The sequence below is a fragment of the Elephantulus edwardii genome, unplaced genomic scaffold (assembly GCF_000299155.1).
Source record: "Elephantulus edwardii isolate Elephantulus edwardi_28Jun2011 unplaced genomic scaffold, EleEdw1.0 scaffold00113, whole genome shotgun sequence".
Taxonomy (NCBI): Eukaryota; Metazoa; Chordata; class Mammalia; order Macroscelidea; family Macroscelididae; genus Elephantulus; species Elephantulus edwardii.
In genome coordinates, this window is record NW_006399863.1 from 3,740,312 (window position 1) to 3,754,656 (window position 14,345).

The 14,345-nt window shown below is 39.0% G+C and overlaps 1 protein-coding gene across 1 annotated transcript; it reads left to right on the forward strand.

The window, feature by feature from the left end:
• The first annotated feature begins 1,697 nt into the window (after positions 1–1,697).
• Positions 1,698–3,117, forward strand: HESX1 (HESX homeobox 1). The gene is made up of 4 exons (XM_006892213.1): positions 1,698–1,854; positions 2,359–2,558; positions 2,829–2,930; positions 3,019–3,117. The coding sequence occupies exons 1-4, from the start codon at positions 1,698–1,700 to the stop codon at positions 3,115–3,117; spliced, it is 558 nt and encodes a 185-aa protein (XP_006892275.1).
• The last annotated feature ends 11,228 nt before the right edge of the window (positions 3,118–14,345 follow it).

Consider the following 14,345-nt stretch of genomic DNA (forward strand, 5'->3'; position numbering starts at 1 on the left):
GGGAGAAGGGTGCAAGAATGAATGAATGGAACCCCAAAATCTCTGTAGATGTTCATTGAAATGAAAAATGAACAACCTAAATTAAAAAAACAAATAAACAAACAAATAAAACCCCCACTATTGTAGAATGAGTAAGAGCATTTAAGGAGGGGTGAAAGCAGAGGGGTGAGGATATGCAGGGTGTGGGGGGGAATTAATCATGGAGTTGCACAATGTGATGGGTGGGGAAATGGGAAGGAACTGGTGTGAAAAACAATGTATTCGAATTTTGTAGATAAACTAGTGTAATAAAACAAAAAAAGAAAGAAAAGATTTATGGTCTCAGAAATCTTGATGGAGGATTGACATTAGTCAGAGTTAATTTGATGGCAGTGCCTTTGGTTCTTTGAGACTAAAGGCTAGTAATTGTTTAAACGATGGGTAGAACTGTATATGGAAATGTATCTTCCAGAAAGTACTGTAAGACAAGGAGCAGCAGACTAAAGGAATCTTTTATGGTCAAGGCACAACTTTGAAACCTTTCCAATTAGCAGAACTCTTCCATTTGCTAAACAACATGCCTTTGGAAACTATGAAAATCAGAGAAATGATGATAGTGATAGAACAGGGTTCAGATCGTTTGTTTCTAGAGTAGCTATGAGTTGTGCTAAACTCAACACTTAACAACTTCTCTTTGACTTTCAGGTTTGTTCCAGATTATGAAAAGAGGACATTCTTTGCTTAGGTGTTTGTCAGAAAACTCTTCATCTTAGTGAAAAACCACTAGTCCCACAGAAGACCAACAAAGGATTTTTTTTCCCTTTTGAAAATGCTGTAAAACAGGTCCTTGTCTTTTAAACCAAGATAGTGAGAGGCAAAATACTCTCTTTCCTTTGGATAGGCGTGCTTTTCAATTGTTTGGAGGTGGTCACACATGGACCTTCATATAAACTTAGGTCTTTCATTTAAAAGAAAAGAAGAAAAGAGAATTAGTCCATTAGTTATTTAAAATACTTGGTGCAACTGTTCCTATTAATTAATCTGGGCACTTGGAAGACAATTACACTCCGTTTTAATAACCTTACCCACCTTTTCCAGTGTGCTGCTCTCTAAATACTATTGTGTTTTCGTTGACAACATTCACTATTACATATGCATGTGAAAAACAGGCATTTTCATCAGAATTACCGTAATAGCATTAAGAGATTATTATTTTTTCCAATTTTCTTGGAAGAAAATTTACTTAAATTAGATCATTTATTACTTGACTGCTCGCCTATCTTGCCTGTATATTCACGGGACTGGAGTCCATGTAAGTATAGACTTCAGAATAAAAAGCATGATTTTATACATTAATGATTTCAAATAAAAGAGGAGTGCTACATTCGTGCATGACTTCTTTTGAGAAAGTTAAATCTGTGTTCTGCTTAGGAGAGATAACACTTTTGTCCCTGTAGGTGGCCCCCCTGGTGTACCCATTAGTTGCTAATTACTTGCAAACAAATAAACAATTAACTCCTCAAGCCGCTGGGTGGGAGAGTGTTCATTGACATGCTAAAACTTTCTAAGACAGGATTTTAATTAGTGACGTTCTAAATCCAGCCCCCTTGTCAGCGAAGCTATAAGGTGAACGGCAGGAAGATCCAGCCGGTACACGTGGGTCAGGGACGCAGAGAGGAGGGGAGAGCTCCGGCTGACTCTCAGTAGCCCACTCGAGGATGTCTCCCAGCCTTCAGGAAGGCGCTCAGCTTGGAGAAAGCAAACCCTCATCTAGCTCCTTCTCAATCGAGAGCATTTTAGGACTGAACCAGAAGAAAGAGTGTACTCCATCTGTGAAACCTCACAGGCCCTGGGGAGACACCTGCAGCTCATCAGGTATGCCACAACTTAATTTTTAAACTCTTAGACATTCATTCTATTTGTAGTGTTTCATTTGTGCTTGCTTTCTTTCTATGCGGAGTTAGAGAGAAACAGTGGTTTCGTCCAGTTACATGGCTGAAACATACAAGATTGTTAACACCCTCAAGGAATTAAGTTGTGAGAGACACAAAAGAGAATCAGTTCATTCAAACTGTATAAAGATATATATATAAAATTCCAAGAACTTAACAATTTACTTCTGAGGATCTTTCTGTATGTACTTGATACATCAGGTATTTTAACCTGTCTTTGCTGAAAAAGAAATGGTGTTCAGAGGCCAAATTGTTACCAAGGCAAGGTCTTCATTGTTGCTTGTTGTATACGTTTGGTTGGCTGGTTTGGGTTAATGAGAGAGTCAGCTCTTTTATTAAGACCCAGATAAATGAGATAACTTGTTTTAGAACTCTGTGGTGTATATGAGATAGACTTCCAAAATGGAGTTTAATTTTCTGTTTTTAGGGAAGGATGATACCTTGGATCTACAGGTCCCGAGCCTGCCCAATGAGATTTCACTGTCTTGTACCATTGATTACCCAATGCCTGAAGAAAGAATTCTGAAATATGAAAGCTACTTTTCACCCTCAGAGAGATTGTCTTTGAAAAGGGAATTGAATTGGTATAGAGGCAGAAGACCAAGAACAGCTTTTACTCAAAACCAGGTGGGAAATTACTTGAACTAAGTAAGTTAAGGTTTTAACTGACATTCAATTAAGCAAAAAAAGCCCATTCATTTGGAGATCTCAACTTAGAGACCTTACTAGTGAAACAGTAGACTAACATTTTTAAAGCAGTTTATCAAGGACACAAAAGGAGCAGTATACAGATTCCTGGCTAAGGATTTTAATGCAAATGTCTTGAGAGAGAAATTGAAGCCACCTTTTGTTGACCTTCCAAATAGCATCATCTCAGAGTTGTTTCCTTGTTCTTAGATTGAAGTGCTGGAAAATGTCTTCAGAATAAACTGCTATCCTGGCATTGATATCAGAGAAGATTTAGCTCAGAAGTTGAACCTCGAGGAAGACAGGATCCAGGTAAGTTTAAAATGTCATTGTTACTCATGGTGATTAAAATGAAAAAAGTGTTTCTGAGAACTATCTTCTTTTTTTCCCTTCATTGTAGATCTGGTTCCAAAATCGACGTGCAAAACTGAAAAGATCCTATAGAGAATCACAGTTTGTAATGGCTAAAAAAAATTTCAACGCAAGTGTCTTGGAGTAGACAGAAAACTAAGCATATGGCATTACCTTCCAATTGCAGAACATTGAGAAGCAATGGAAATACCAACTGTTTAAAAATGTGGTGTGGTGTTGTCTGCATTTAATCTGAATATTGTCTTTTTTTGGGAAAAAAAACACTGTAAATAATTACTAGTACCACATGGTGCATATTATATTTGGGTAATTTTAGTTAAGGTAAAGGACTTTTCTGTATATTTTAATAAAACATTTTCAGAAAAAAATCTATTTTTAAGTGAGCAAACTTAAGCTAGTAAATTAATTTGTTAAAATCAGGAAACTAAAAAAAAAAAATCAGGAAACTGGCGAGTCAGTGACTTTACAAGTTGGATTCAGTTCATAAACTCATCCTGAGGTATAGGCCCCTAAAAAGAGTTGCACAAAGGTGTGATTTGTTCCAATTCATTTTCTTTCAAGAAAATTTTGCAATGTTTATGCTTAAGTATGTTTTAGAATATGACTTATTCATGATTCTTCAGTTTTTCTTCATTTCTGCCCTAAAGCAGTGAATTTCTTACCATCTATCAAAACAAAGTCTATGCCAATTTCAAGGATTTTTCACCCCCTTATATCAGAGCCATTATGTTAAAACACAGATGTAAAAACACCAGCTGGCTTATCCACAGAAGTGGTATTACATTGCACAGAAGAATTCAGATATAAATAAATGCAAAATTAGGATGAGACAAAAGGAGGGCATCCTCAGTAAATTGAATTCAGATCATAGAATTGTTAGGAGTGAAACTGATTTGCTGATTCCTAAGAAGTGCAAATTTTTAGTATTTTCCTAGTCCGTTTACTGTTGTACTTACCTTTCATTCATTAAAGTGGGGATGATTATCTAGCTTCAATTTCATGCTTTCCAGTCAACTGTGTATTATGTTACAAGTATTACCTATGGTAGAATAACTGCTCTGACATAGTCACTAGTAATAATCAAGGCACTTTCTGTTGAACAAAAACTAGTATTTCTTTAGCATTTGCCATTTCCCCATCATTTCTGCCAGTTAAAGAGGGGAATGGGATACGATGGTGGGAGCCTTTCCCCCTGGAGGAAAATTGTTTTCTAATTGATGGAAGACCTCAGTCAGTGCCTTTTACAGTATCAGCTTGGGTCCTCTGTCTTTGCTGGCAACTTTGTTCTTTCAAATGGAATTCTTTCTTTCCTCTTCCTTTGCCTTCTTTTCTCACCCAATGATGACCTGAGTGACAAGTTCTTGCTTACTTATTGATTGATATTGAGTCTTTACTCATTAGTGAAGGTTTTGGTAGGATTTTGTTTTCCCCTTAGGCGTGAGTAATATTGGAGGGAGGTGGTGTCTCATTCTAAGAAGACCCAAATTTTAGAATGTTTCAGAATAATTTTAAATGTGCATTTAGTGTACAGAGTTCTGCGTACCTGCACTTATGTCACCTCCGTGTGATTTACTGGCTCTGAAAACTTACTAGAGAGTTAGCTATGGGTCCATTCCAATTAATATAACATGACATGACATGACAAAACAACATAACAACAACACTGCTGGGATTAGGAACCCTGATAGCATAGTGGTTACTTGCTCAGCTGCTAGTTCCAAAGGTAAGTGGTTCAAACCCACCAGGTACCATGCAAAAGAAAGATGTAGCAATCTGCTTCTATAAAGATTGGCAGCCTTGGAAAACTTGAAGAGAAAATCTGCCATGTTGACCCTTGTACAGTCTCTAAGAATCAGAATCGATGTGATGTCCATGAGTTTGGTTGGGTTTCAGTATTGGTGAGGTGGAAGAAGATAAGGGAAAAGAGGCCAGCAGGGCTGTAACAGGAAAAGCTGAGCCATTACATGCCTCCTCTATGAAAATTGTTACTGTCCGCTCTGCCACTGTCCCACAGTCAAAAAGCTGCTTCTGTTCCTATAAAATCTGCACTAGCAGCTTCCTTTGTTCTTTATTTTACTCTTACTATACTGAAAGTCACCAGGAATAGCACAGACGGAGAAATTGTCATGTCATTTTCAAAATAACCTGTTTTTATGGACTATCAACAATTCAAGCAAAAGAGAAATAAATCTGCCTCAAATTTCATTCCTTCTATATAACCACTTCAGATATAACCACTGAGATGACCATTTCTCCCTTCTCCACCAGGACCATTTTTAATGATCTCTTCATGTATTTATAAAAATGGTGCAAGAAACAAACCCTAGAGGGTGGCCCCGTTGTTCAGCACTTTGACCAAACTTTGGCAATTTGAACCCACCAACAACCCTGTGGGGAAAAGACATCTTTGTACATGAGAGCAGAAATATTATCTCACTTGACATTCTGTCCTGCATCTTCTGGTGTCTCGTCGTGTCAGACAGGATGCATTTTTAATTCAGAAAAAAAATTTCAGGTCTTGTGAATAACAAGAAACTATTCTATAATAATATTTAAGCATTTCTAAAGTTGTGCTTTTTATACTGAGATTTTTGACAGACAATCATAGATTAATTATTGTAGATCCAATCTAGAATTAGACAGTCTAACCCTCAAATCTCTGAGAAGTATGAAGAATCTGTATGAAAGTACAGAATCAAGGAGGGGGGGAAAGTAACAACATTATAAACATTGATCAATAATTAATCTTTTCCTTATTTTTTAATTCATAAAAAACCCAGATCACACTTCTATAAAGTTCAGTGAGGAGACTCCATTACCTCAGTATTTTGCAGTAGTAGTTTCATGCAACTTTGATTACATAGTCTTGAATATATAGTCTTAACTTTGATTTTATAGTCTCTGAATATACAATCTTAAAATTTGATTTTACTTATAAGCTAAAGAAACTGCATTTATAGTTGAGGTAGTAAGTTTGTAAAGGAAATAATTTATAAATGAAACATTTTAGACATAAAAATTAGAAGTAAAAAAATTAAACATCATATTTAGAATATTAGAGAAATAACTATAAATACAACATGCATATCTTTTTCTATCTCTAGATCCTAGTAATGGGATATTCTACTATAATTTTGTGAAACAAGTTCAAAATATATGGTTTATAAGAAACAAGATAATAAACAAGTTCACTATTGTTTCTGCAAAGTCAATTAAAAACTATAAAAAGGGAAGTCCGAGCTTGTTAAAAGAAATAATGAATTTGTAACGTTTTGTTACTATAATTGTTAACAATTTGGAGAGAACATAATGATATTCGGGGGAGGGGGAGACCTGGACTTAAACTTTGAGAGAAAATCAAGCAAGATGGAAATGGAAATGAAAAACCAAGATAGAATTATCTTTCCTGCAAAATACACAAGCTCTAATCCACAGCTTATCTCTGCTCCTGGTAATTCCAGGCCTTTGTCTCCATTAATACCTAGGACAAGGTGAACAGTAGTAACAAATCAAACTAATGCGGTCAGGCTAATACCTGGAGCGTCTCTATTATCTGAAGATTGCCTAAATAAGGTTATTTGGTCTCCTGTAATGGCATTTGTCTCTTGTGAAGCCAGCCAGACAAAGCCTGTCACTAAAGAGTGCCGGTGGGAACAATGACTGTGTGTGCTGGTGGTCAGCTTTTGAGTTAATCAGTGTTAATAGCTGATTTCACCCCCTGCATCTTATCACATATCATACAAATGACACAAACCTTCCATTACCCACCCAGCACACAGCATCACCCTGGGCCTGGTGTCTCCCTCCAAAGGCAGGGAGCTGTGGGCTTGATGTGGATCCCAGTATGACAATGACTTGCTATCTCCGTTTCATGGGGGCCTGTAGGAATAAAGCCCAGTGTTAATAAACCTCCGTGTGTCTGTGGTTAAATATAATGTCCATTTGGCTGTCTCATTCCCTGCTGGGGCATCAGCCCATAGCAGCCGAGGCATCTCATCTCTTTAATTTTTTCTTTCTTTCTTGTTTTTAACTCTCATATGTCTCCTTTTTCTCTGCTAATGCCTTGGCAAGTCTGTTGGTGTTAACAAGCAAGTTGCTGTTAAACAAGTCTGTTGGTGTTAACAAGTTAAGAACCTGCAGACTAAAAATGTGGTGTTTACCTCCACTTAAGAATAGAGTCTCTGGTGTGCAATGGCTGCAAACAGCAACTCCTTGGTAGTGTTGCATGTATGGGTTGCCCTAAGGGACCTTGGAGACAACTCTTGGATGCACTTTCATTCATGCTTCTTATGTCACAAATGTCTTGTCCTCATTTAGGCTCCAGACAGGTGTGTGAGGTGCCTTTGGAAAACCCCAGGGTACAGTGGCCAGGGTTCACGTTGGCCAGGTCATTATTTCCATCCATACCAAGCTTCAGAGCAAGGAGTATGTGTTGAGGCCCTCCGCAGAGCCAAACTCAAGTTCCCCGAGAGCCAGAAGATCCATATCTCCAAGAAGTGGGCCTTTACGAAGTGTAATGATGATGAGTTTGAAAACATGGTTGGCTCAAAAGCGCCTCATTCCAGATGGTTGTGGAGTGAAATACATCTCCAGTCGTGGCACCTTGGACAAGTGGCGGGCCCTGCATTCGTAAAGACCTTGGTTAGCACTGCCTTGTCTTAGCCTGTGCGCCAATAAATTGAACTTCTTGCTCAGAAAAAAAAAAAAAAGAAGAAGAAGAAGAAGAATAGAGTCTCTAAGTATGGGGGTTGGAAACTTAGAAGCTCTTCCTCTAGGTTCCCTGAGATGGTTTGGGGGACTATCTTGTGTAATAACAGGATCATTTCAGTGAAACACATGTATGTTCTGCTCAGCATTTTACAAGGAGGTCAGGTGCTCTAATCTGATAACACATTGCGCTGTGCACCTCCTGCCATTCATAAGGTTAACGGAGGGTTGCTATGAGGTCAAATCAACTCGATGGTAGTGAGTTTGAGTTTTTGTTTGGTTTTTAGCACATTAGCAGCTTGTGAAGGATCATTTATTACATCTGATGCTATTGTTAGGTACGACTGATTCACCCACAACTAAAGGCATAGTGACCCCTGTGTACAACAGATCCAAAATGCCCATCTGAACCTGCCACATCCAACTCTGCTGTTGGAGAGAAAAAGAAAGCACAGCCTGTCTTCTTTATGTTTGTTTTATTGAAGTAAAAATATTTATTAAAAAACATTTTGGGGGGAGGGTGTGGACAGGGAGAAAAGTGCATCAATGAATGGATGGAAACCCTAAGTCTCTATAAACTTTCACTAAAATTAATTTTTTAAAAAAAACAAAAAGAAAATTTTGCAATTCAACATTTCTTACATACACAATACAGTGACATTAATTATGTTGTTTCTTATATTGTGTAAGAATCACCACTATCCATGTTAGGGAGCTCTGGTGGCCTGGTGGTAAGGAGCTGTGCTGCCAACCCAAAGGCTCACAGTTCAAATCCACCAGTTGCTCCACTTGGACAAAAATGGGCAATCACCTCCCATGTGACTTCCTGCCTCTAAAAACTCTACTAGAGTCAGCTTTGAGTCAGTTCCAATTCAATGGTACACAACAATAATATCCATTTCTAAATTATTGATCATCATAAATAGAAAATGCAGTAGTCCCAGAGCAGTGGTTCTTCCTTTCCTCCTTCCTCTCATAGTCTGTAGCCATTTAATAAACGCTGATGATTGTGCAATTGCCTGTTCTAGATATTTCTTATATGTGTAATCATTCAATATTTGCGCTTTTAAGACTGATTTCTCTCATTCAACATAAGTTTTCAGGTACACCTGTGTTGTAGAATGTATAACTTCATTTCTCTTTATGATAGAATTCCATTCCATTTTGTATTTGTACCATATTTTATCCATTCATCTATCTAGTGGTGGACTTTTAGGCAGTTTCTACGTTGAGGCAATACAATGGCAATATAATGAATGTTGGTGTAGGAAATTCTGTTTGTGTTTCTTTTTGGATACAGTCCCAGAATTGATATTGTTGGGTCATATGGAAATTCTGTTTAACTTTCTGAGAAGCCGTCAGATAATTTCCACAGTGGTTAGGCTATTTTATATTCCCACCAGCAGTGGATGAGGGTTCTAACTTCTCCACATTCTCATCATTAATTTGTTGTTATCCTTTTTTTTTAAATTGTAGTCATCATCATAAAGTGTTATTTCATTGTGGTTTTAGCTTGTGTCTCTTTAAGGGGGTTTTGATGGGGCTCTGGTGGCCTAGTGGTAAGAGGCTGGCACTAACACCATAAAGGCAGGTGGTTTGAATCCACCCACCTCTCCAATGTAGAATGATGGGCAATCTCCTCCCACATGATTCACAGCCTCTGAAAACCTACTGGAGGGTCACCCATGAGTTGGTTCTGAGTCGCTGGCACATAAAAACAATAACTTACGATGTTGAACACCTTTTCACGTGCTCATGTCTTCTTTAATGGAGTATCTAGTCAGGGTTTTGCCCATTTTTATTGAGTTGCTTGTCTTTTCCTTGGTGGCTTGCAGGAATTCTCTCTAGAGTTTGAACATTAAAAGTCCATCAAATACATGATTCCCAAGATTTTTTTCCCAATCTTTAGAGTGTTTCCTCATCTTGTTCATAAAGTTCTTTAAAGTACAAGAGTTTTCCACTTTAATGAAATCCATTTTATTAATTTGTTTTACTTTTTTACATTTCTTTAATACTGATTTATTTACAAAGTTCAAATACATTGTTTTCACACAAGATCTTTCCCATTTCCTTAGCCCCCCCCCATCAAATTGTTCAATCCTATGATTAGGATCCCACACTCTGCCCACCCTCACCCCGTTGCTTCCACGCCCCCCCCAACTTGGAACCTCATACTCTTTCTACAATAATGGTGGTTTTTTGTGGGTTTTTTTGTGTTTTTGGTGTTTGGGTTTTTTTTTAATTTCTTGTTGTGTACTGTGATCTGAATGGCACAGGAGGAGATTGCCCTTCCTTCTCCAGCAGAGCACCTGGTGGATTCAAAGCATACAATAACACCTTTAAACAGTATTTGCCTTTGTGAGACTGAGTTAGTTCACTCAGCATAATGCTCTCCAGTCCCTCCCAAGTTAGGTAGTAATTTATAAAATCATTGCTCCTGCGTGCTGCATAGTATTCTATCACATGAATGTACCACTTCAATGCAAGTCAAAGCCACAATGAGATACCATCCCACCCCAGTAGCAGTGGCAAAGTTTAACAGGATAGCAAGTAATAAATGTTGGAGAGGATGTGGAGACATAGGAACTCTTAGATATTGTTGGTGGGATTGTAAAATGGTACAACCACTCTGGAAGGCAGTTTGGCACTTCCTCAAAAAGCTGAACATAGAAATTCCATATGGCCCAGCTATTCCACTACTTGGAATATACCCTGAAAAAATGAGAACTGAGGCACAAACGGAGATTTGTACACCAATGTTCATGGTAACGTTATTCACCATCTCAAGAACATGAAAACAGTCCAGATGTCCAACAACAAATGAATGGATTGAGAAGTTTTGTTTTACTTTTCATGTCTAGTCTAAGACTCTATCATTAAAAACTAGGTCCTGAAGCATTGTCCTTTTGTTTTGTTTGTTACATGATTTTTGCATCTTACATTTAGGTCTTCAATCTATTTTGAGTTCATTCATGGTGTGAGGTATCGACTCATAGCTTCTTATGTAGAAATCCCGTTGTCTCAGCACCACTTACTACAAACTCAATAAGGGGATTATAGGCAACTCATTTTACAAATAAGGAAAACTATGGCAGATGTCTTTCTTATCCCTATTTTACACATGCTAAAATTGGCAGTTACAGAGAGATGATCACCTAACACAATCAGATCATCAGAACTAGGAACTGGCTCAGTTCAAATTCACACCACATCTGTCCAACTCTAGGATTGTCTTTTCTCATCACTCCTTCCTGAAGACATAATCATCAGGTGCAATGACAATATCTGGGAAAGCACACTGATATTCTTTCTTTCCTTTTTTTTTTTGTGGGAGGGTAATGGATGGCTGAAATAGTTAACAATGTCTTTTATATGTTAATTATATCTCCCACCACTTGTCTGTTAGTTGTTATACTGTGACTTGCATATTGTCATGATGCCAGAAACGATGCTACCAGTTTTTTTAAATACCAGCAGAGTCACCCATGGTGGTGGGCAGGTTTCATAGGAACCTTTACTTTTTTTACTTTAAAAAAATTGACCAGGTTTTTTTTTTACTTTTAAAAAGTTGACCAGTTAAACCCTTATAAATGGCAACAACATCTTTCTCAGTCTCCCCTCAACCCCGATGTCAGTCCCGTTTTACAACAGCGTATACTGCATTGAAACAGATGAGGGAGAGAACTGTTTAAAAGGATATATGATTAGGTATTATTGTCATGACAGGAGTCCAGAATGAAGGCTGCACAGTGAAGTGGACTTGGGGGAAGGGATTATATAACAATGAAGGAATTTTTCCTTTTACTTTTCAAAGAGAAGAGTGAATTGGGGGGAGGGGTGGGCAGGGAGAAAAGTGCAACAATGAATGAATGGAAATCCAAAGTCTCTGTAAATTTTCATTAAAATGAATAATAATAAAAAATGGCAACAACACCTTGTCTGATACACTGACAGAAGATGAGTTACTCAGGTTGGAAGATACTGTTTTCCTGGGCTGTGACTGGTGGGGTTGTGCCTTGCTCTGTATTTTATAAAAGCTCTCCATCTTATGGGGAGTTCTGGTGGCCTAGTGGTAAGGAGCTGAGCTGCCAACCTGAAGGCATACAGTTTGAATTCACCAATTGCTCTGTGGGAGAAGGATGGGTAATCTCTTCTCACACAATTTACTGCCTTCAAAAACCCACTGGAGTTGTGAGTTGGTTCCAATTTGACAGAATATTTCAACTACACTTTAGAGGAATATGCATTTTCCATCTTCACCCAAGGTTAGGTTCACTATTCAGTTACAGAGGTGATTGTCTACCAATAGCATATTTTTAATTTGGAGACTTGGAATAGCAACAAAAGAAACAGGTTTGTTCTACTTGGAATATTATTGCTTGTTAATTTTTGACTCATGTACTTTTAACTTGTTAGTTAAATTTGTGTCTTCTAGGTTGCAACACCTCCATGATACATCTTCAAGGATATGAACATGTACGGCTAAGCACAATTAATAACAGTGCATCTAAATTCCAAAATCAGTCTCCATAATAGTCTATGTGTTTCCTGCTGACAAAGGGGCCCTTTAGAGTAGTGAGAGAAGACATTCACCCTGAAACCCACAACGTCCCTTTTCAGCAGGAAGTAGCTAAGAGAATACGCCATCCCCTTTTCCTTATGAATCAGGGTGAAGTCTCTCTCAGGGAGGAGTGATAGGGAATGGCAAAGGACACACTGACAAAGGAGATTAATCAGAACTGGCTTTGACAAGCACTGTGGCAATTGGACAATTAAAACAGACATTTGGGGGGGAGAAGAATGAACTGGGGAGGAGGGTAGAGAAAACAGTGCAACAATGAATGAATGAGAACCCCAAATCTCTGTAAATGTTCATTAAAACTAATAAAATTTAATAATAATTAAAAAAACAGGTTTGTGTTTGCCAGGCCTCTTTCCAAGCTCAAGTTAATTGAAACAATAAGCGGAGTTATTAGTGACAATCACTGATGGATGAGGAACGGATCTAGCTCCGTCTGGATCTAGAGGCTCAAATGACATCGCTAGACTACTATTCTTCTTTCTGTCTCTGGCCCTCTCTGCTTGGTGGACTTCATGGCACTGGACGATGCAAGGCCCATCCCCAGCCAATTTAGCACAGCCAGCAGAAAGAGAGCCTCTTTTCTGGAGCTTGGTTGGCAAGGAGTTTTGCGGGAGGTCTCTGACTCATCAGGCTCAGTTCCTGACCAACTCCTAGGGTAGAGGAAATGATGAGCCCAGAACCACATACATGTAGTGCAGTGGATAAAAGGAAGCTCAGAGAGGAGAAAACACCAGAACCCCCCTCACCCCAAGATCCTACCTCCTACCGTTCAGACATTCTCATGAACAGAAAAGCCAGGAATAACCACTCCTCTATTTATCATAGTCTCCTTAGAAGGTTCTGATTTCTGTTCACACCTAACAGATGGGGATAGATGAATTTATGAAGTGTCAAATTATCCTAAACACTTTGTCCATGTTGAGCTGGGGTCTGTAAGACTTTGTGTAAGCTGGGCAGACCTGAACCTGTCTCCTGGCCCTTTCCTCCTCTCTGTTCTCTTGCCCAGCACAAGAACCTGCCTTGAGGGCAAGCTCAGAGAGTGTTTGACAATTGGCTGATGTTTTCAAGAATGTGCTTTCAAGAGGGCCTCTAACCCAGATGAGCACAGTATTTTCCCAGTGATAAATTACCTGTCAGTATGGGTGTGTGCTTCAAAATTCTTCCTGGCTGGTTCCCCACATCCTACCTTAGCTGTTTTATCTATTATATGTTTAAGTTGGTAATAAATGAATTCCTGGCTGAAATTCTGGCCACTATTACCTTTGATGGCAGAACTTGGAGACACTAAAGCCTCCCTCATTCTTTCAGTGAGCCCTGCTTAGAGACCATCTCAGCCCAGAAGGTCCACCTTGCCTCAGGAAGGGCTGAAGGGTGCCTATCGTATTCCACGTGTCTGTACATGATTGTACTCTTGCTCTCTGACTCTTAAAGACCTACCAAAAGTCAGCCCTCCAGAACAGGGACTTTTAAAGTGAGCGCACGTGAGAGTCACGTGAAGGACATATCTAACATGCAGTTTCCCAGGCCCCACGCATGGAGACTCGGAGGAGAGGGGCTGCCTGGGCAAAAGGATGAGTTCGCGTGCCCTGAGGCAGCAAAGAGTTCAGGAGCTAGAACCACAGTGAGAAAGGGGAGAGGAGACTGGAGCAGGGGCCGGAGGAGGCCGATCTTGAGAACTGAGGGGTTTGAGCCAAGCATATTTAAAAGGGAGATGGTGGTTGTGGTTGGGATTATGGTGGTGGTGGTGGTTGTTAAATGCCATCAAGTTGACCACAACTCAGTGAGCCTATGAACAATTATAGGTCTGAACCTTGCCCTGTTCTGTTTCATCCTTATGATCTCTGATATCCTTGAACTTATTGCTTCAGTCTCTATCTGGATCCATCTTCTCGAGGGTTTTCCTATCTCTCTCTGCCCCTCAACTTTTCCCAGCATAATGTCTTTTCCCAAGAGCTGGTCCTTCTAAACAACATGCCCAAAGGAGATGAGATGACATTTCATCATTGTTACCTCTAACGAATGTCCTTGTTGAGCTTCCTCTAAAACATGTTGGTTTGCTCTTCTGG

Bases quoted from the DNA above. Each gene is read 5' to 3' on its own strand.
- HESX1 (XM_006892213.1), top strand. From the start codon at position 1,698: ATGTCTCCCAGCCTTCAGGAAGGCGCTCAGCTTGGAGAAAGCAAACCC. The intron at 1,855-2,358 runs GTATGCCACAAC...TTCTGTTTTTAG, and splicing joins AGACACCTGCAGCTCATCAG to GGAAGGATGATACCTTGGAT. The intron at 2,931-3,018 runs GTAAGTTTAAAA...CCTTCATTGTAG, and splicing joins TCGAGGAAGACAGGATCCAG to ATCTGGTTCCAAAATCGACG.